This window comes from Rhinatrema bivittatum, chromosome 7, assembly GCF_901001135.1.
Source record: "Rhinatrema bivittatum chromosome 7, aRhiBiv1.1, whole genome shotgun sequence".
NCBI lineage: Eukaryota > Metazoa > Chordata > Amphibia > Gymnophiona > Rhinatrematidae > Rhinatrema > Rhinatrema bivittatum.
In genome coordinates this window covers 275,204,081-275,226,837 of record NC_042621.1, presented here as the reverse complement: position 1 = coordinate 275,226,837, position 22,757 = coordinate 275,204,081, and the positions used below count along the sequence as shown (strand labels likewise).

Here is a 22,757-nt window from a genome sequence, read left to right as displayed (position 1 = left end):
ATCCAATAGGTCTAATTCCATATGGGGTCCAAGTGACTTTTTTTGCAGGGTTTTCTAGTTGGCATCACAACAGTGGATGTAAATATAATATACATGTTGTAAGTAATATTTTTACTTCACAAGACTGTACTTTGCCCTTTATGTAAAATCTATTATAAATGCATAGGTTTTTAGTTGGGTGTGAGGGAAGGATAGGAAAGGCTGTAAAATTCGTCTAAGGCACCTAGCGCCATTGTACCAGCCTCAGAGGGACATTTTCCCCTTCTCCTCCCTACCTCTCAGTTCCCTCCCCCACATTCTTGATGTTGTGTAAATTCTCTGTTGAATTTTGCTCCTTTGTGTTTTCCCAACATACAGAATGTTAGAAAGAATTATATAAAAAAGGGATTGATGTCCATCAACCTAAAAAACTCTCCAAATAAAGAATGGAAACTTACCATATTTGATCCACAAGATGAGTTTGAATACCAGAAACACAGGATCATTATTTTCAGAGAAGCGAGCATCACAAAAAAAAAAAGAAGATTCCCATTGCTTTCTAGGACACTGTTAGAATGCCGACCACACTATTCCGAAAGCAACTTCCCAAACCACAACCATCTTTTACCTTTCTAGCACTTTGGTGCACGGTAGCACTGGCAGAGATCGGGAAAAATAAGTGAAGTACCAAAAGCCACCTCCCTATCAATTCCAAAGGAAAACCCATCACTAGTCTAGTTTTACTACCACCCCCCCAACACTTTTGCCTTTGTTCTGCCTCCAGCTTCTCAGCCACAGATTAGCAGGTGCAGCCACCTTTCTTCCTGAGCTGGCAGTGGCTTTATCTATTACAGGGGTGGCCACCTCCAGTCCTCCAAACAGGCCAGGGTTTTCAGGACAGTCACAATGAATATGCATGCAATAGATGTGCAAACTCTGGAGACTGCGAATGCAAAACCTCTCTCATGTATATTCATTGTGGATATCCTGAAAACCTGGTGGCTCTCAAGGATCGGAGTTGGCCACCCCGATCTATTGCCAGGCTCAGGCCAGTGATGGTGACAACTCTCATTGGGCTCAGGATGGTGCCGGGTCTCAAATTTTAGGTGACCAAGCACCCGAGATTTTTTTTTTACTGCATTGTTTAGTAAACCCTATTTTCTTTACTATTTTGGACAAACTTGGCATCTGGATTTCTCAGCACCTACAGATCAATTTCTTTCCTCAATTAAAGAAGAAAAGGATTCATCGTTCTTAACCCCCCTCCCCACCACACACACACACACACCTGTTTCTCTATTAGATTTTTTTAGTCATGAAAGGGAAAAGTTTTAAAGTCTTACTAACTTGTTTGATAAGCTATAACACCTGGAAGAAATAAGCTGTTGGTTAGTATTAGAGATAGCAAGTTTGCTTAGCATAAATCAGGGTTCCCCATAGACAGCAGGATAAGTTAGCCATGACATGTGGCTGGCAACAAATGGACCCAGCTTTCTTGCTCAGTAGCATTTTCGGGAGGTCCCATGCAAGTGCTGCTTCGTGAGCCCCTCAGGTCGATTGCAGTGCTTAATATCTGCCCATCTGGAGCTGACTAGCTGAAATTAAGTATAATCAACTCATCCTGCTGCCTATAGAGAACCCCGATTACAGTAAGAAAACGCTTTGTCTACAAGCAGGGGACACATGGGGAGTCCTAAACTGAGGGCTGCAGCAGAAAACCTACCGAAAAACAACCTGCAACAAGCCCCCCCAGCTGACTACCCGGGGGAGGGAACAGGCTGCGCAAAACCTCTTGTCCAATAGCTCTTAGGGGAGCAACTGGAGTAGCTCTGTCTATTACTTGATGAGCCTTGAAAGAGTGGAATTTGGAGGCCAGCCAGAGCAAAGCCAGCTGAAAATGTGCACTTGGCAATAGCTATTCCCAGTTTGGAGTCATAAGATGAAAAGTCGAAAAGCTAAACAATGTGGTTGAGTTCTCTTTGGATACTAGGCCAAGGCCCTTTTACAGTCCAGTGAATGGAGGGCCTTCTCCCCTTTATGTGCATAAGATTTTGTAAAGAAAATGTGCAAAACATGGCTCAATTCAAACACAATGCCAAAACCACTTTTGGTAGAAACTTAGGGTGAGTGCAGAGCACCACTCTTTTGTGATAAAAACAGAGATTAACAAACCACCATGAGCTGGAAAACATCTGGTAAACTGAGCTGTGCCTCATGACTGAATACAAATTTTGTCAAGGACACAAGCTCAGTAAGACTGGATCCAGTGGTACCAGCTAAAATTAAAACGTGAAGACAAATTGCTTGATATGGAGAACAGCAACTTCTCCTCAGGACAGTTCTCACTAGCATTCACATTAAAACGTCAGGGGCCATCACATGGCTTGACTTCCACTGGAGAAATTACTTACCTGATAATTTTGTTTTCCCTAGTGTAGGCAGATGGACTCAGGACCAATGGGTTTATGCACCCCTGCCAGCAGATGCGAGATGAAGCAAGCTGATGTCATAGTATATAGGCCCTGCAGTGACCCCAGCCTGCCAGTATTCTCTTCAAAAGCAACGGTGGACAGACTAGCAAAAAACATGATTAAAAACAGATAACCAGAACTGTACTCAACCAACCATAAACACTGAACGCATGTACCCCAAGCTAGGGACTGGATGAACACTTACGAGTAATCCCTTGGGACCCAGAGCCCCACAGGACAACTACTGACACTCATGCAACAGCCGAGGCCATCTATCTACACTAAGGAAAACGATATTATCAGGCAAGTAATTTCTCCCATTTCCAAGCGTGTAGAGAGATGGACTCAGAACCAGTGGGATGTACCAAAACTACTCCCAAACAGGGTAGGAGGCTGCCCACGGTCCAGTCAACACCGCACATGCAAAGGATGCATCCTCCTGGGCTTCCACATCCAGACAATAAAACCTGGAAACGATGTGTAAGGAGAACCACATCGCTCCTCACACCAGGCCTCAAAAAATCTCCCAACCCCCACATAAGCCAAGGAAGTGGAGAACTTGCGAGAGCGGAGTAAAGTGGCAAACACTGCAGAGGAATAACCATGCTTTAAAACAGTGGTTCTCAACTTTTTTCCCATCGTGACACACCGGACAGGCCACGCTCACATGTGTGACACACTGCTCATTACAATTCACGGCGGAAATAAAAAGTAAAGGTCCGGTAATTATTTTTATTTTAAAATGACACAAGGAAAAGATACGTATTCTGTCTGAACAGAAATTGCATAAATAGTAAACATCCCACACCAAAACAGCACCAATTTCCAGCACTTAAACAGTAACCACCTTACCTAAGAAAAGGCAACACTGAAAATATTACACCAGGCCTTAAGACACCAATACACCTCCTATTAGGGAAACGGACCAAGTCAGGCTGCTACAGAGCCCTATACAAAAACTACAGACCAGCAGAAAACCTCACCTGAGTCACATGTGCTGACCCTCACCTAACAAAGAATAAAGAGACCAAAACGCATAACTAGAAGCATGCAGAAAAAACTGAACTGGAAACTGCAACAAGCCAGAGTCTCTGTATGCAGTGTAATAAAGGCAAAAAAACATCACCCATCCTTATAAAACAAATCAAGAAATATAAAATAATCAACAGTAAAACCATACTAACAAAAAGAACAGATTATTTCGAAATAGCTGATGAGTGGAATATCCAATAATTAAAAACTCATATAAAAAATTTCTAAATACCAATAAAATATTTCAAAATAGCAGACACAAAGACCCAGTAATGAAAAATAAGGATACAAAAATGTTTTTGCTCTGCATACCTGGAAACGTTTGATATCCAGGTGTCCTGAGATTATTTGAATTAGCAGGAGGAGGGGTGGTTTGCTTGGAACTTTCTCCTCTCTCAGTCACATACCAGCGCTCTCTCTCACACTGGCTCTCAATTACACACCTATACACACATGCTCTCAGTCACTCACATATACACATGCTTTTTCTCTCACTTATATAGGTTCTTAATTACACATTTACACACATGCTGTCTATCTTTTCACGCTTACACACAAAGGCTTTCAATCACACACAAACATGCTGTCTTTCTCTCACACAGACTCTCATTCATATGTTTACAAACATGCTCTCTCTCATTTACCCACAGGCTCTCAATCACATACTCACGTGCTCCCTCACCAAACCAGCTCTCAATCACACACAGACACACATGCTCTCTCTCTTACTTATACACACAGGCTCTTAATCATACATACACATGATCTCTCTCACACACAAAGGATCTCAATCATATACACATACTCTTTCACCCAAACAGGTTTTCAATCACAAACTTACACATACAGGTTCCCAATCGTAAACTTACATTCATGCTCTCTCTCACAGGCAGGCTCTCAATCACAGACATACTCTCTTTCACATATACAGGCTCTCAATCATTCACATACATGCTATTTCACTCACACACACAGGATCTCAAACACACATGCTTGCTTGCTCATTCACTCTCTCTCCCTCCCTCCCTGGAACTAGCGGCAGCAGCAGCCTCCTCCCAACCCTAACCTCCTTCATTTTCAGCCCTCGCGAAGGAGGAGTCCCATCGGCCACGGGGGTTGACGTTCTTCTTCATTTTTCTCCGAGCCGCGCTGCTCATTCCTCCGGCCGTGTCTCTCTTCTGTTCTTCGAGCTGACGCTGACCACACTAGCATGGTCTCTTCTTCCCGCGCACGCACCCGCTGCTCACCACTTCCTCTTCCGGGCCGCGGGGCGGCAGGAAGAAGAGACCATGCCGGTGCCGCTGATTCCAGCTGTCCTGCCGCGTTCTGCCTGGGCTGACAGCATTTTAAGCCTGGGCAGAGGAGGACCAGGGAGCAGCTGGGTCAGTGGGGGACCGGGAAGTGTGGCAACACACCTGCGTGTTCTTGGCGACACAGCGGTTGAGAACCACTTCTTTAAAACAGGCAAGCCCTATCAAGGTTGCAGGGGTCTTGGTGTAACAGGAGATGGTATCGCTGCTAACAATATGTCGGCATCTGGGGCCGCCGGTTTATGTTTTTGTGGACGTAGTTCCTCTGTGAACTTACGTTTTTCAACCAAGGGTTCCTGCACGTCGGGAGCTAGAAGATAGGTCTGAGAAAATTTGGAGTGATGACGACTATGAGGAATGTGATGACACATTTACCCATTCCTCCTCAGATCTCAAGATGGAATCCGGTGTTCCCTGGTCGTGGGAGGATATGGAGTGTCTGGAGGTGTACAGATGGATCTGATGCTTTTTGAGTCGATTGCTTCGAAGGCAGTGGTCTGTGCATCGAAGGTGAGGTTTCGTGCATCGGAGTCGGCGCGGACTACATTGTCGACGGTAGTCTGTGCGCCGGGATCGACGCTCCATGCTTTGCAGATGGCGTTCTATGCATCGTGGCCAGCGCAGCATGCGTCGGCATGCCGTGCTTCATGGTGTCGAAGACGGCACCTTAAGCGTCTTGGTCGATGCATTGTGTGTCCGGGATTCATGCGTCGAGCGCTCAGCCGCTTCGACGCACCTGTGGGGCTTGTCGCCATGCTTGGCTTTAGAGTCTCGACCCCCGGAATGTTTCCTTTTATGTCCCGATGGTTTTAAACCTCCAGGCCTGGAGGTAGTTGGCCCTACTGAGGAAGCTCTCCTGGGCTGAGGAGCCTGTGATGTAGTTGGGCCTGGGGGACGAATGTGCTTCCGATGGGGGGGGCATAAGTTGCCGCTGCCCTTTTTAAGCTATTAATTTTTCCGGCCCGCTGTCTCTGGGCTCTCGGTGACATCCAGCCACAATGTTTACAGGTTTCCTGTGGGTGGTCCGGACCGAGGCACCGATAACACCGGTCATGTCCATCCATGATGGACACGACTTTTCCGCATGGGCAGGGTTTGAACCCTGACGGTTGCGGCATGATGTCGAAATTATGTGAAGAAATTTTACCTCAGCTGAGGAGGATCTGAGCTCAGACAGACTAAGAGGATTCTGCGTTCCTGCGCGGGAACACACGCGCAGCTGCAGAGGATACAAAACTTTAACCTCTGCTTAGAAAGCTCCACCTCCTGGGCCCTGATGGACAGTTCCCCATGACAGCATGGCTAATTCAGCCCTATCATCAATGGGAAATAGTTTTTACTTATAAGCTAGTAGAGGGTGAATGCTTGGTAGATAGTCATAAAAAAATGGACAGCAAAGAGAAAATGTGATATTTCAAAAGAACAAATAAAGACGGCAAACACTAAGAAAGCCATCTGATTTTCCCTGAGCTAGTGGCCCACCGAGATTTATTACAGTAACAACATGGATGGCCTGAGATTGGCAAATCAATCAGGAAATGCATGCACCGAGTAGTGGGAGGCTGAAGGAACACAAATACTTTTGGTCCTTGGGGTGACTGGTTCCCTTCTCCATCAAGAAAAAAAAAGAGTGTCTGTTCTTTGCTGCATTCATTTCAGGCAGCACGTAGAAAGAGAGGACTTGCCTATTGACAGGGGAATTTAGACGTATTAGTTCTTTTTAAAAATAAAACTATGAGTGATGGCTCAGCAGCAGTGCTGTGCACTTCCATAAGGAGGACTTGGGCTCAGTTCCATCCATGGGTTAACCAGGGCTGGAGCAGCATTCACACTCCTTGTGAAGAAAGAGTGTTGATGGTGACAGGATCCATGTTAGCTGGGCTCCGGTGGGGGCCGCAGTTTGTGGTTCCTGGTTAAGGATTGTTGCTATGATGGTTGGGCTTAGTAAGGGAGGGGAATACGGGGTCAATGTTCAAACTGTCTTTATTGGGCCAAAGACTAAGCATGCTGTTTATCCTCGGGCATTGCACCAATTCTCAAAGTGAAAGTACGTGTGAACTTGCACTTTGATACTTGCCAGGGCTACAAAGTATGCAGTCACGTGCACCTGCTTTCACTGCAGGTAGACATTTTTTTTGTAGAGGAAAAAGTATGTGAGAAGATTTCAAAATGTAATTTCTGTGTGCACCTTTCCTCCCTAATCTAAACAATCCCCTGGAAATGCCTCCTTTCACAGTGTGGCTCAAAGTACGCATGCTGTGAAAAAGCATACAATTTTCAGGCAGCCAATTAACACGGCTAAAATGCTAGACTTTACCCATATAAGTCACTCTGAAAACGGTCGCTATAAAAATAGGGAAAAACACCTATGCAGTTGTAAATTTATTTATATTTATTTATAGAGTTTTATATACCATCGTTCAGTATTGTCATCACAACGGTTTACAATTTTATCATTTGGTTAACATGATTAACGATTTTTCATAGGCAGAGTGTTCAACTAGTAGTATGTGTTAGTTCGTGTGATACAATTGGGGAGGTGTTAACTAGAGTAAGAGGAGAGGATCAAACAACAAAATTAGTAGGAAGTACAGTATAACGTTGAATTTTTTTCAAGGGTAACAAAGGTATAAATATAGAACATTGAATCTATTATAGGTTTAGTCATGTAACATGAATATTTGTGATCTTTCAGAGTGGTGTGAGGGAGGGAGAAGTTAGTGGCAGTGTGAGTCTTGGTAGGCCATGTTTTCAGTTCTTTCTTGAAGGTTTTATGGCTGGGTTGTATTCTTAGTTCAGTCGGTAGTGTATTCCAGAGTTGGGGACTTGTGATGGAGATTGCACGGTCACATACTGAGGTCAGTTGTGTGGCTCGACGGGGGGGGGGGGGGGGGGATTGCCAGGAGTCCGTTGTTGGCAGAACAAAGGTTTCTGTGTGGTTCATGTGGTTTATCACTTCGCTTAACCAGTCGTTCGTTTCTCATGTATGTGTTTGTGTACAATGGTTAATATTTTGTAGTCAATTCAGTATTTTATTGGAAGCCAGTGTAGGGATGTAAGAATTGGGGTTATGTGTTCATGTTTTTTGGTTCCAGTGAGCAGTATGGCTGCTGAATTTTGTAGAACTTGGAGGGGACGAATAGTGGAGAGAGGTAGACAGAGTAGTAGAGAATTGAAGTAGTCGAGAATGGAGAGAATGAGTAGTTGTAATACTGTTCTGAAGTCCTCTTGGGTTAGGAAGAGTTTTATGCATCCTTCTTTTATTTTTTGTTGTGATGTGATTTTTAAAGGAATGAAGACTTATAGCAACATATCACTTCTGTAGTGCTACTTGAGATACCTAGTACTGTACCATAACATTAAGACGTCAATATTCAGAAACAGACGGCTAAGTAAGTTAGCCAGGATATTCAGTGATGTGGCCATGCAACCGAATATACCCAGATAAGTTAAAAATCAGCTGGATAAGATAACCATCTAACTACAGATCTGCTCATTAGCAAGTTTAAAGTTAACCTGATACATTAGCCAGATAAGTTAGCCAGAGAAGTAGCTTCTCCCAGTTACACCCATGCAACATCTTTTTTTTATCCAGCTAGATTTTAGCCAGATAATGACTTATATTCAGCCTCTTATCTGGCTATAACAAAACTTGCCATTTAGATGGATAATTTTAAGTTATCTGTCGAAATGTCTTTTGAATATCTCATATACTGACAGTTCCTGCTCAGTAAAACTTACAACCTATGAGACTTGTGAGGCATTCTATCATCCTATAGTTCATTCCAAGTCAGTGATCTATTATGCAACTTTTCACTTGCAGAGTCAGTTAATCCCCAAAAGACAGACATCTAATTCCCAGTACAACACTGTTCTGTCCCCAGCAGTGGGTACATGTTTGTATCTATATATACTGTAGTTTAACTGTGTTTGGTGCAGTCCTCCCTTCTGAGGATTCTTGATACTGAAACATTATTTGTAACCCATGATAAAAGTCTGTGAGCCTTTGCCCTTAAGAGAAGCTCCCTCCCTCCCTCCACTTTCTCTCACTATCGGAAGAGCTTGAATCTAACTTGAGTCTTCCTAGGTGCCTTATAGGCTCAAGGGTTCTTCGTGCTCTTAGGCTCACTGCCATTGGACCTTGCCCCCCTGCCCCCAGCTTGTGGAGGTATTTCCTTTAGCAGCTCTTGACAAGAGCTCAATCTTGCCCATGCTTGCTTCTGAGCCAGCAGCACTTAAACCCTGTGAAAAGATCGGGTTTTTTTACCTTCTTTCTTACTGCCTTCTTCTGAAGACTAAATCAGCCTCATATCCTTCATGCTTCCTACCTCTACCATAAACTAACTCCTGCAACACAAGAGACCTCATTCTCCCTCTTGCTAACCTGCCTTGGGGCTTGCGTTTGAGATGCAACAATTGTAAGTAGACTTTACCTGTACAATAAATAATTTCAAACTTAAAGAATCTTTGTCTTGAGGACTGATTGGAAAGAAAGTTTAGCTGCCTGGATGGCAAACTCGGATGTCTGCCTGCCCCAGAACAAACATTTTAAACACAAGCACAAAGTTAAGCAATCACCCTTTGATAGATTTCAGTCACCCTCACTACTCCCAAGACCAGCCCTATTGCTGCCTATGGATAGGTCACTAGGAAACGTGGTCCTGAGAAGACAAGAAATAAATGGAGTATAGAATCGTGATAGAAAAGCCAATATGAAATAGCTGTGACTTAAGAACTGACAGATACAATATATTGTTCTAATGCAACACATGCTAGTTTCCTTCTAATTCCCTCAAATCCCTTATCTTTCACTCTTATGTACCATAGAAATATACATATGAACATGTGATAATACTTGTGCTAAATCAACATTTTGACTGTGTACTTATCAAGAATTTGCCATGACTTGCTTAAGATTTCTACATATAAAAAAAATTATGCAAGATACATTCAGGCCAAGATTCAATTTCAGAATCATGCAAAATACTATAACAAGCCTATTCAAAGAAGCACTTCCCATTAAGTCCATGCACGAATAAGGCTTAGGGCTATGCAAGTTCAGTCTGGAAGCTCTGGAAAAATCCCTCTAGCAGAATTATCTCCTAGACACATCATTACCTAAAGCTGTCTCCAATGGAAAATGAAATAATGGTAAATTATACCGGAAAACTCATGTATGGGGCAAAGCTTCCAAAGTGTTTTTGATATCTTTATTTCTACTGGCAAGGCAAGGCAAGCAGTGCGCTGGACTGGATATCGTATTCTTTGAAATCTGAGAAGTGTGTAATTAATATTCTCACATCTGATTTCCAGAACTTGCTTATGGAATCTCAGATTCCAGCAGGTCTACAACGCTCCGCTGCATCTCTGCCCTTAGACATTTGTCTTTTTCAGGAGGCTAGAGAGGGCTTCCGCCGCCGAGGAGGGGGGGGGGGGTTTACAAAATGTTTGCATCTCTCCGCCCCATCACTGCAATATTCACATTTATTCCTCCCTCATCCTGTAAAAGATTCGGCTGAGCCTCAGCCACTCAAATATCAAGATTAACCACCAGCCATCTCCCATCACCACCATCAACAAAACGTTCTACCAACCGGCCATCTCCGCTGCGGAACCGCACAAACCAGCTGAAGAACCCCAAACTGGACGTGGACGCTCCGCCCCGAGCACTGTAGCCCACCAGACCCGGAAGCCCTACCACCCTTGCAGAGGCTTCGGGGCCCACCGGAAAGTACCGATCAGCGTTAACCGAAAGGAAAATACCGCACTACTCACCATCCTCTCCGCGACTCCGCGCTACCATGGGCAATTACGTCACTAGAACCTATAGAACGCGTGGCGTCACGGCGTAAGGTCGTAACGCGCAGTGACACCAGAGATGTTGAAATTAGGAAGACGCATGCGCACATCCTCCCTTTGAAAGCCACGCTAGATAAGTGGGCGGAGAATAGTTCTGCACGCGCACGCTCTGATTCGTCCGCCCAGAGCGCGCACGTTCCCAGACATCTTTTTGAACCGGGAAATATTGTGACGTTCCCAGAATCCGACCTCGCTCTTGATTGGCTTATAGGGTAGCACTTGGTTGAATATGTTGGCTGGTCCGCGCGCTGAATGGGTAATGTGGGGGTAGTGGTGGTGGAGGGGCTGGAGATCGCATTGTATATTCGTGCTGCAGATACAGTGCCACTCGCACTCTGCACTTTTTTTACGTTTGCGCATTACTACTTGTATGTAGAGATCGATGTTTAGCTATAAATAATGTAATTGAGGGTCCCTGTGATTCGGTGCACATGGTGTAGCTTGGGCAACGTGTTCCACTTCTCCAGCTTGATAGCCCTCATCGGGTAAAAGCAGTTTGTAGTTCTCACTGGTTTTATGCACTAGAAAGAACAAACAGCTGAACTGTAAAAGACATGTCTTTTACAGGAAGCGGCAGAGCACTGCACGGAGCCGCAGTAGCCACAGAGGCATTCACGGAGCGGGATGCCAGTGGCCAGTGTTCCACCTTCACGGAGCAGAAGGATGGAGTGGCATTCACGGAGCGGGATGACAATGGTATACCACCTTCACGGAGCGGAAGGATGGAGAGCTGCCATCTCCAAAAAACAAAACAAAACAGGGGTGGGTAAGAGTATGTAAAATTACCGGTGAGGTCATAGGCTATAGGTATTGCCAATTATTAGGCTTGTTCAATATTTGTTGATTGTTAATGTGGCTCGTGGAAATGGGGGCTACTACCTGGAGATAGTGCCCTTGTTCAGTGTACATACACACGGTTGATGAGACTCCATCATGGCTCTGGGCTTCAACTGCAAGAGGTAATGTGGAAGAAAAAAAAATTGTATTCACAGGGAAGTGAAGTGTAGCTGGGCCGATACTTTACTTTCAATGCATGTCCAACGGGTGGCTCTCTGCTTCAATGCAGGGGAAATGGGGAAGGGAGGATCTATATGTGGATTGCATGGTCTGGGTGGACAGGGGCAGGGTTGTGGCCTGCTTGTTGCGGCGGTTACTACCCCTAATTGAGCTGGATATTCACTTGGATCCAGTTCCGGCGCTGCTCTCTGCATTGATGGAGGGGAAATAGAACTAGAGGGTACTGGAAGCCAGGCGTAACAAGTATGGGAGAGAGAGAGAAAAGAAAAAAAAAAAGAGGAGTACATAGCTTGCTGGGCAGACTGGATGGGCCGTTTGGTCTTCTTCTGCCATCATTTCTATGTTTCTATGTGTATAGGGAAAGCGGGGACTGTCATCCATAAATGTGGCAAAAAAGATCTTTTTATTTGTTAAAGTAAATGTACGTGAATGGTTTATGGCTGTAGCAAGGTGTGTGGTGCTCCATTATTTATTTATATATCTAACCCGCCCTGTCAACATTTCTATTACTATCTTTACTTGTCAGTTGATTATTTCAGAATATCTTTCCAGTCATGTCTGGCATGTCTAGTCCACGTGAACTTTTTTGTACTTCTAATGTGCAACCTTCATTTTATAGATTATTTTATTTGCTAAACATGGAATAGGTTTAGATGCAGGCTGATTGCAAGCACCGAGATTTCTGGTGAACACACTCAAACTCAGCCTCATTTAGGGAACATTTTTCCCATACACACAGAATGGGAGAAAAGCCTTAGTAAATCAGGCCCCCCAGATTGCACAGACATTTATAAAATTTGAAATGCCAGTAGACTAGTTGTTATAGCATACTTACATATATATATTATGTTGCAACACCCCCCCCTCCAGTGGGGAAGCAGTTCTGTTGTATGACTCACTTGCCTTACATCATCATCATCATCATGCTGCTGCTTCATTGGGGGGGGGGGGGTGTTATAAATCAACTGCTGCATATATGGTCTGCAACAGTTTCACAAGCCCCAAAATTGGAGCAGCTTGTATCTCTGTTTTCTGTATAATCCAAAAACTACACTGGGCCTAATTTCTCAAGACACCCCCCCCCCCTTCTTATTTAGTATTTGTAAGCAAAATAATTGAGAAATCAGGCTCCTTTCCTTATTTTTAGTCTAACTGGAATTATATTTTACTTTTATTTATATTTTTATATTCCACTTTTCAGCACTTCACAGTGTACATCAAAACAGATTACATTCAGATACTATTGGTACACTAGAAGACTGACCTGCCTTGATGTAATGACAACATAAAAAAAAAAAAGCACAGAAATCTATTTTAACAAAATATCACTTTTTTTTTTTTTTGTAGGTGCAGATCTGAATTAAAATGGCAAGCTCATCAGTGGATTTAACAAAATTTAACATTGATACCCCTCGATGGGATCAGACCACATTTGTGGGGCGCCTGAAACACTTTTTGAACATCACAGATCCACGGACAGTAGTGGTGTCTGAACAGGAACTCAACAGGGCCAAAGTACTAGTGGACAGCTGCAGGTAAAGTGCCCATGCTCCTGCTGCTAGGAGTGAAAGAAAAAGATAAAAGAAGGAAGCTGCATATAACTGGCAAAAGTGCGGCAAAAGCGCAATGCTCTGGAAGAGGCAGATTTTGGGCTTGACTTATCAAGAACAGTTCACCCATTTTCAGGCCAATATAGTAAACCACACTCGGCCGAGCGCACCGTTTAACCTGCAATTTGCCGCGCCTTTTCGAAGCGCGTCTATTACCCCTTATACAGCAAGGGGTTTAGTGTGTCAAAAATGCGCGGCCTCCACCCCCCCCAAAAAAAAAACTAATAGCGCTCATCACATGCAAATGCATTTTGATGAGGCTATTAGTCCCTGGGATACTGAAAGGGCAGGCGTTAATTTCTGAGAACCCGGTAAAGTGTACAGAAATGCAGAAAATACTGCTTTTTTGTACACCCTCCGACTTAATATCCTAGCGAGTCAATGGAACCAAAAAGTAAAAAAAAATCTGCCCGCCGGTCAGTTTTTTGCTAAAATCTGACCGGCGGGCAGTTTTACCGGTGTCCGTTTTCCTAACCTGTGGCTGTCAGCGGGTTCGAAAGCCAACGCTGTTAAAATTAAGCGTCTGTTGTCAGACCTGCTGACAACCACCTCTATTGCTAATGAGGCGCTATTGTCCCTGACGCCTCCTTATTAGCGCACCGCCTCATTTAAATACAGAATCGCGTGCCCAGGAGAAGTGTGTGGGGGTGGTGAGGTGGCTTGGGGTTGAGTGTTTTGAATTAAACTGCATTAGCATGTAAGATTTAGTTTTGTTTATAGGCATCACAGCACGGATATAAAAAGACAAATAGAAATAGCATACAAATTTGTGATCCTTTCCAAACATGCCCACAATCAGATAAAGATGATTGGATAATACGAAATCACGACAAAGTGAATACTAGAAATAGGCCCAGGCTATGAGATGGGAGAGGTGCTAGTGGAGATTTTGCTTTTTTAGGAAAAGTGTTTGTATACTGAGAAATCTCTCCATCCAGGGACACTTGCCTTTGTATCTATTAGGTAACAGAATTATTATTCCTTATAGGTTTCTTAATAGATGTCCTACCCCGGCTCCCCCTGGTCCTTCTCAGACCCAGGGTCCTTCTCATGGCTGGAATTCTTCCAGGGACTTCAAGCCTTCGTGCAGGCACAATCAGCCCTGGCAGTATCCCAGACGCAACCAACGCCGGGAACTTCTAATCCTCCTGTTTCCAACTCTGGGGTCTCGGGACACGGCGCACCTCTCCAGGAATGTCCCGGACGGGGACCCAGATACCATGGATGACGATGGTAACACCCCTGAGGAAGGAGAAATTCCTCCAGGTCTGGAGCCATACAGAACCATGCTCCGCTTCTTCCACAGGGACAAATTGCCAACCCTGGTATCCCTGGCCATGAAAACCTTGGGGATCCAGGGTCCGGACCCGGCCGCGGAACCAAAGAAGAATCTTATCTTGGTGTCACTCCGCAAGGCTTCCTGCCACTTCCCTCTGATGAAAGCTATCCAGGAACTGATCGACCTAGAATGGGAAGCCCCAGAGGCAAACTAAAGGAGGTCGGGCATTGGAAACCCTGTATCCTCTAGAACCCGCAACCAAGGAACGCTTCCGCTTCCCGAAAGTGGACGCCATCTCGAAGAGAAAAACCACCTCGTTGAGGGAGGGGTGGCATTGAAGGATGCGCAGGACAGGCGATTAGAATCCATCCTTAAGCACGCCTTCGATGCGACAGCAATGACACTGCAGCTCACTTCCTGCTGCGCGTTGATAGCCCGCACCTGCCTACTCCTCTCGAGAGAGGCAGATAGTTCCGGGACACAGGCCGGAGGAACAATGGAACCAGCTGCAGCCTTCCTGATGGACGCTAGCTCAGACCTAGTACGTACCTCAGCCAGAGGTGTAGCCTCGATAGGTGGCAGCAAGAAGACAGCTATGGTTGCGGAACTGGTCATCTGATGCGACTTCCAAGGCCAACCTCACGAGAAAGCCCTTTTAAAGACTCTCTCCTATTCAGAAGCGAGCTAGAGAAACTAGCCAGCAAATGAGGCAAGTCGTCAATACCTCGACTGCCGGAAGACAGGGCAAAGAGGCCCCAGTGCCCTTCCCTCAGGAGATCCAGGGGCAGAGGCTTACAATGCTTCCGACCATATAGAAGCCCATCATTTCAGGCATCTCAACCTTCGGGGAGAACCCAATCCTTTCGAGGCTGACAATCCAGGAGAGGATCGGGTCCGGGAACAGGCTCAGCCCGAGCTACACAATGAGGATGGGCCGACCCATCCACAGGAAGAGGAAACAGGGGGTCGACTCTCCCTCTTCTATCAAAGATGGGTCGAGATCATGTCAGACAAATGGGTACTGAACATTATTCGAGAAGGTTACTCATTGGAGTTCCACGGCATTCCTCCAGACAAGTTCATGGTATCGCCCTGCCACTCTCTCCTCAAGAGGTGAGCAGTGAAAGCCACACTGAGAAGACTACTCAGTCTAAAAGCAATAACCCCGGTACCGGCACCGCAACAAAATACAGTGCGTTATTCCATCTATTTTATCGTGTCCAAGAAAGAAGGGTCCTTCCGTCCTATACTGGATCTCAAGGGCGCCAACTGCCGTCTGTGGATCTTGCACTTCCACATGGAAACTACCCGGTCCGTCATAATGGCAGTTCAACCGGAGCAGTTCCTAATCTCCCTGGACTTGTCAGAGGCCTACTTCCACATTCCAGTGCACCAGGAACGTCAGTGCTTCCTACGATTCGCAGTACTGGGTCGCCATTACTAGTTCAGGGCTCTACCATTCAGCCTGGCAACTGCCCCCAGGACATTCTCCAAAATCATGGTGATGGTGGCAGCAACCCTGAGAAAGGAAGGGATCCTGGTACACCCTTACCTGGATGATTGGCTGATCCAGGCGAAGTCTCAAGAGGAGAGCCTTCAGGCGACCAGCAGAGTCCAGGCCCTCTTTCAGAGACTAGGTTGGGTCGTGAACACGAACAAGAGCTGTCTACAGCCCTCTCAGTCCCTGGAATATCTGGGGACTCGATTCGACACCAAATGAAACAGAATCTTCCTTCCTCCTAGGTTATAGGGCCTGGAACATTTCACGTCCCACTGTCTAAATGTGAGGGCGAGCATGAATGAATCTGGGAGGTCAGGCGACAAGGGAAGTGCTTTCAGTAAATACATAAAAATCACATTTCTTTGTACACACAGGGCAGATACAGTGCCTCCAGGTACCAGCGCGGAACAGCTACATTATGCCAAGAAGCTGTATGATTCTGCCTTTCACCCCGACACGGGAGAGAATGAACCTGATTGGGAGAATGTCCTTCCAAGTGCCTGGCAGGATGGCTATCACAGGTTACATGCTGCAGTTTTACAGGTATTGTGCATGAACACCAGGACGTAATATGCCCACAGGGCTGTGGCCAAACTGAAGTCCATGAAGAGAGCAGCTGCGCTGTGGACTGGCAACCTCCATCTTAATTTAAAGTTGCTGTGAAGGGAGGAGGAAGTGACGTCGCCCCTCATGTGAGCAGCCTGAATTTGCTGCTCCTCGCGCACCTTGGGCTAAAGCGGGCCAAACCGCGTGGTTTTCATCTAAACCCGGTGCTCCAGCAAACTCATCGAGTCCTGCAGCTCTGGGCATGGCAACAAAGTGCAAGGTGAACGATTTGCGCAAGTTCTACACTCGGGGCAGTGACGATCCCGGCGGCGAAAAATCTAAAATGGCGCTGGAGGCCCCGCTCTCGGAGAATGAGGAGGGAGCACCCGACCCGACAGCCCCCACCAGCAAATTCCCTTTGCGTACAGAATTGCGAGGCTGGTTCACAGAGATACGGCAGGACATCAAAACCTATAAGGCTGAGATCAGCAGCCTTCTAGCTGGAATGAGGGAAGAGACAGCTGACCTGGGCCGGCGCATAGATGAAGCGGACACCCAAGGGGAAGGATGGATCCAGATGCAGGCTGTGCAAACCACCTGTCAAGCACTGGCTGACAAGGTGGAAGATATGGAAAATCGAAGCAGGAGAAGCAATCTCCGGATAAGGGGGGTGCCTGAGTCAGAGGACTTTGGGGATTGCTTCGCTGTAGTTGAAAAAATGTCTACTTTCCTTCTGGAATCCGAGGAAAATTCAGTAGAGGCTGCCATGCCCACCATCCTCATTGAAAGGGTGCATAGAACATTGGGACCTAGGATTGCCAACAGACCCAGAGACATAGTAGCGGGCTTTCACTCTTTCGCTCTTAAAGAAAAGCTTTTCAATATATCCCGGCGTCAGCGCACATGGCTCTGGGAGGGCCCCGACATAGCCATCTTTGCTGATCTCTCTTCTGCTACCTTAAAAAGGCACCAGGTCTATCGGTGTGTTACCATCAAGCTTATAGAGGCCAACATTCGGTACCGGTGGCTTTTTTCAGGGGGCCTATCCTTTATGATACAGGGAGTTACACACAGAGCCAAGACGGTGCTGGAAGCTATCATGATCCTGAAGGAGGCCGGCATTAACATTGATGTTCCTCTCGCTGCAAAGGGAGAAGGCCCTAATCTGGCCCACCTTGCGACTACAATCAACGATCAGCCTCGCTGGCAGCGGGTCCCTAAGGGACTGAGAAGGCTTCAGAGGAACCCAGAGAATGGCAGCCAGAATGAAGCCCCGGAGTGCCTGAGTATTTGATCAGGACCTGTACTGTGGTTTATTATTGCTGCAGAGCAGAAAAACTGGCGGTTCATTCATGTTTACTTTATCACCCGTTACAGGTGCCATGAGGAGAGACTTCTTCCATGTCTCTTTGGAGCACAGGGTTTGTGCTTCTGGGTATGGAGGGGGGGAAGGGGATGGGAATTTTGCTTGCTAAAATGATGGTGAATTTTTCAGATACGCAAAGAGGTTTGATCCTGGGTGGCGGCCCAGTATGTAGCGGATGTGGGAGAGAGGGGGTTTTCTTTGATGGGCACTTTTAAATTTTTTTCTCTTAATACTAAAGGGTTCAATAGCCCGGGTAAGCGTCGTTTACTTTTTAAGGAACTAGACCACATGCAGACAGACGTGGTCTTTCTCCAAGAAACCCACTTGAGGAAGCGTTACCTGGGCCTCCTGAAACATCCCGAATTTCCTTATCAATACTGGGCGGCCGCCACTCCCTCTTCGAAATATTCGGGAGTGGGAATCTTACTGCATAAAGATATCCACTTTGAATGTAAGGATCTTTATACAGATCCCATGGGTAGAATGTTGTTGTTGAAAATCTCACTAGGGGGGGAAATCTTTTCACTGATTTCTTTATATGGGCCTAATGCACATAAAGCAGACTTTTTTCGGTCTATGAACCACACTTTGCCCTCCAGGATAGAAGGATTTCTAATAATTGGAGGGGACTTTAATCTAACACTTGATCCAGGAAGGGACACCTCCATAGGGGCTAGCTCTGATCCTAAGGTGGCTAGACGGGAACTCAAACGCCTGATGACTGATACGAGTGTTTTGGATATCTGGCGCACGCGTTTCCCAAAATCCAGGAATTACACGTTCTACTCTTCCCCACATGGCAGCTATTCAAGGATTGATATGTTTTTGGGTAGCAGAAGCTTGTTGCCTCGGGTAAAGGAAGCGGATATAGAAGCCATTTTATGGTCCAATCACGCCCCCATTTGGTTTACCTTACAGCTTCAGGACTATGACGGGGGGTGAGATATTGGAAGTTAAATGATTCCCTTCTCGACGACCTGGGTTTTATTTCTCAAATGGAACAAGCTATTCAGGATTACTTATTCATCAATGACACTGGGGAGATGAATTCTGTGACTATTTGGGAAAGCTTAAAAGCGGTCTTAAGGCGTAAATTCATAGCGCGTGCCTCGTATGTCAAACGCCAAAGGGAGGAAGAACGTGCACACCTGGTGCTTAAACTTAAAGCTTTAGAGAGAGTCCATAAAATGGACCAGACACATAGGGGCTCTTTTGTGTCCCTTGAGGCTGTCCGCATGAGGATAGCTTCTCTTGATGCGGCCGCTATCGCTTATCAGCTTGAACGGACAGAACAAAAATATTTTGAGGGAGGTAACAAAGCTGGGAAACTCCTGGCTCGAAGACTAAAGCGTAGACAGGATCAGGCCGCTATTGTCAAAATTAAAAGTCAGGAGGGAACCATGTTATCCGATAACAAGGCCATTAGACAGCGCTTCCAACAATTCTACTCTGAGCTTTACTCCGCCGATGGCCATATTTCTCAGAGTGCCATAGAGGAATACCTGGAGAACTCCTATCTGACAGCCCTTGAGCCCTCGCAGCAGTTTATATTAAATAAGGATATTTTGGAATTTGAAATCCGAATGGCCATCAAAGACCTAAAACCCAGGAAATCGCCAGGCTTAGATGGATATACGGGGCGATTTTATAAACAATTCGTTTCCCTTCTCGCCCTAATCATGATAAAATTCTTTAAGTCATTAAAAGAAGGGCAGTCGCTTTCCCCATTAGCCAACACAGCTGGCATTATGATCTTGGCTAAACCTGAAAGGGACCCTGCAGTGTGCGGGTCATATAGACCGATTTCCTTCATTAATATTGATTTGAAGATCCTTGCCAAAATTTTAGCTAATCGGTTGAATGGGTTTCTTGCCCAAATTATCCACCCGGATCAGGCAGGCTTTATTCCGGGATGCCAGGCCAGTGATAATGTACATAAAGTCCTGGATATGATCTGGTGGGTTAAACAACATAAGATACCAACGGTGGCTCTCTTGGTCGACGCCAAGAAAGCCTTCAATATGGTTCACTTGCCTCATTTATTTGCCTTATTAAAACGACTGAACTTTGGGGAAAATTTCATTCCTGGCTTCATCAGCTCTTTATAACCCCTTGGCGTATATTAAGATTAATGGGGGATACTCTCCTACTTTTCAGGTACAGAGGGGCACTAGGCAGGGGTGTCCTTTGTCACCTCTGTTATTTGCTATTTTTCTTGAGCCACTTGCAAACCAAATTCGGAGAAATTCAGAGATCCATGGAGTTCATGTGGGCACATTCTCTACAAAATTATCGCTCTTTGCGGACGATATTTTGCTTTTGGTCACTGATCCAGAGCAGTCCCTCACACCAGTATCCCAAACACTTGAGGCATTTGGCAAGGTATTGGGATTTCGCATACATTGGGAGAAATCGGAGATTCTTAATGTGAATGTTTCTCCCGATATGGAGACGTCCCTGCGGGAGAAATTTCGATTTCGCTGGGCCCAAAATCATATCAAATATTTAGGAGTTTACATTAGTGCTACTCAAGACTTGATCAAACTCAATTATGATGCACTGTGGGCCCGTATTACTAGAGACCTCGAGGAGTGGAATCGTTATCGGATATCATGGTTTGGGAGGATTGCTGCTGTATAAATGACGATACCCAAATTTCTTTACTTATTTCAAACCCTTCTACTTGCTATTTCTAAGCAGAATCTTCTTTCCTGGCAGAAGCGACTCTTATTCTATATATATGGGGGGGGGGGGGGAGCAGCCGACCGACCGACCGGCGACCTAGAATTGCCCGCAAGGTTCTTTATAAATCCAAAACTCAGGGGGGTCTGGGAGTACCCAATTTAGAGCGGTATTATCTGGCGGCCAGATTTAAGACGCTGGTGGAATGGCACAGGAGTTCTCTACAGAAACCTTGGGTATTGTTTAGCCAACAACTGGTAAATCCAGTCCCATTGTCTAGCTTTCTCTGGATTATACAGCCCCGAGAAGTCCTGCCGCCCTCTATGCTATTACCCTTGCAGATATGGGAATCGAGGAAATCCTTGTTAGTGGGAGCTCAAGAATATCACCACAGCACATATTTGTATGCCGACTCCTTCTTTACACCGGGGTTTGAGAGCTCTGCCTTCCAGGGATGGGCTAGGAAGGGGATACAACTTTGGGGTCAGATTTGGGGGTTACATGGTTTGTTAGGTTTTCCTGAACTACAACAGAAATATGATCTTGCGTACTCCGACTTGTTTTTGTATCTACAGCTCCGCCACTTTGCACAGTCCAGTCATCTTCAGGGGAACTTCGCACAGGGGAAATCTGATTTTGAGCTCTTATACTTAACTACGCAACAGACATCTAAACTACTTTCGAATGTCTACGCATTCTTGGGTAAAGAGAACTTTCTGAAACCCAACTATGTAAAGGCATGGGAAGTGGACTTGAATATAACCTTGTCTCAAAGCGTAGGGGAGGAGATCTTTTCTAATACTGGTAGGGGTCTCAAAGCCACCCATATAATTGAAAACTCGTGGAAAATGGTGCTGGGATGGTACTACTCTCCAGAACAATTAAACCGCATGTCCCCATTGATTTCCAAACAGTGTTGGAGGGGCTGTCCTACAATTGGAAGCTTTTTTTCATATGTGGTGGGATTGTGCAGTGCTACGGCCGTTGTGGATTGAGTTGGAAATGTGGATGACCCAGTTGTATCACACCGCCATTTGTATTCTCCCCCAGCAGGCCCTGTTGGGCTTTCCCTTATCCCAGGGGATAAGGGAAAGCCCAACAGGGCTCCGTCTAACGCCATGGCTAATTTTATCTTCTAGCGAGAAGATGGAAATCCCCTTCCTTAGCGGAGGTGCAAAGTAAAGTGGAGCAAATCTACCGGTTAGCAGAAATTACAGCCCATCTCCGGAAATATCTGAGAGGATTTCGGGTTACCTGGCGCAAATATTGTGTTTGGAAGGAGGGTTTGGGTAGCTCCTGAATGCTTAACGGATGGCTACAAGGTCTGCAGGGAGGTCTTTGATACTCTTGATCAATTCCCAGTATATAATTCACTCAGGAGTCCATGAATACTGTGGTCTGATATATGCATATGTGTATTTCATGATCCTGTCGGAAGCAGTCTGATATCACCTTCATATTATTTGAAAGGGGGGGAGGGAGGGAGGGAGGGGGGAAAACTGATTTCTATACATGTATTGAGTTTACTAATGTTATCAGGCATTGAAACACAGTAAAGACACAAGACTATTGAAGTTTTATAATGCTTTTAATTTCATAATTTTTCAGAGCATTTATAATGGCGCTTTCTGTTGTACACTAGATAATGCATTGTTATGTGGTTTGATTTTTGTACTGTTGCAAAATTGAGCAATAAAAATTTAAAAAAAAAAATTGCTGTGAAGGTGGAATGTTTTCAATTCTGTGCCTTGCCTGGACTTTGTCCCTTTCTTTTTGTTTGTGCTCTGCTGTGTTTGCATAGTCGAGCAGACAAGCTCGTTCGTTTAATCCTGTATATGGTTAAGCTTTGCTTTCCTGGAAACTACAGCCTTCCTCTGTTTCAGTCTGCCTATTTGTCTATTTCACATTTGTAGCCTGCTGTTCACAATGGCTTACATCAGCAAAATTAACAAATTACAATAAATAAACAATGTTATACATGTAGGCCTGATATTTAAAGCGCATTCAGCGTTTGATAGCCGAATAAGTAGTGGGCTATTTAGTGGGCTGCTGAATATCCGGTTTATTTAAACGCCACTAGATAGCCGGATAAGTCATGTCTTAGC

General features: G+C 45.4%; 1 protein-coding gene across 1 annotated transcript in view; it reads right to left on the bottom strand.

The window, feature by feature from the left end:
- WBP1L (WW domain binding protein 1 like) overlaps positions 1-10,714 on the bottom strand; it is a 100,374-nt gene extending 89,660 nt beyond the window's left edge. The window contains exon 1 of the mRNA XM_029610280.1: positions 10,568-10,714. Coding sequence (XP_029466140.1) covers positions 10,568-10,570 — 3 coding nt within the window. The 5' untranslated portion in view covers positions 10,571-10,714. The remainder of the gene's footprint in view (positions 1-10,567) is intronic.
- Between the last annotated feature and the right edge of the window lie 12,043 nt (positions 10,715-22,757).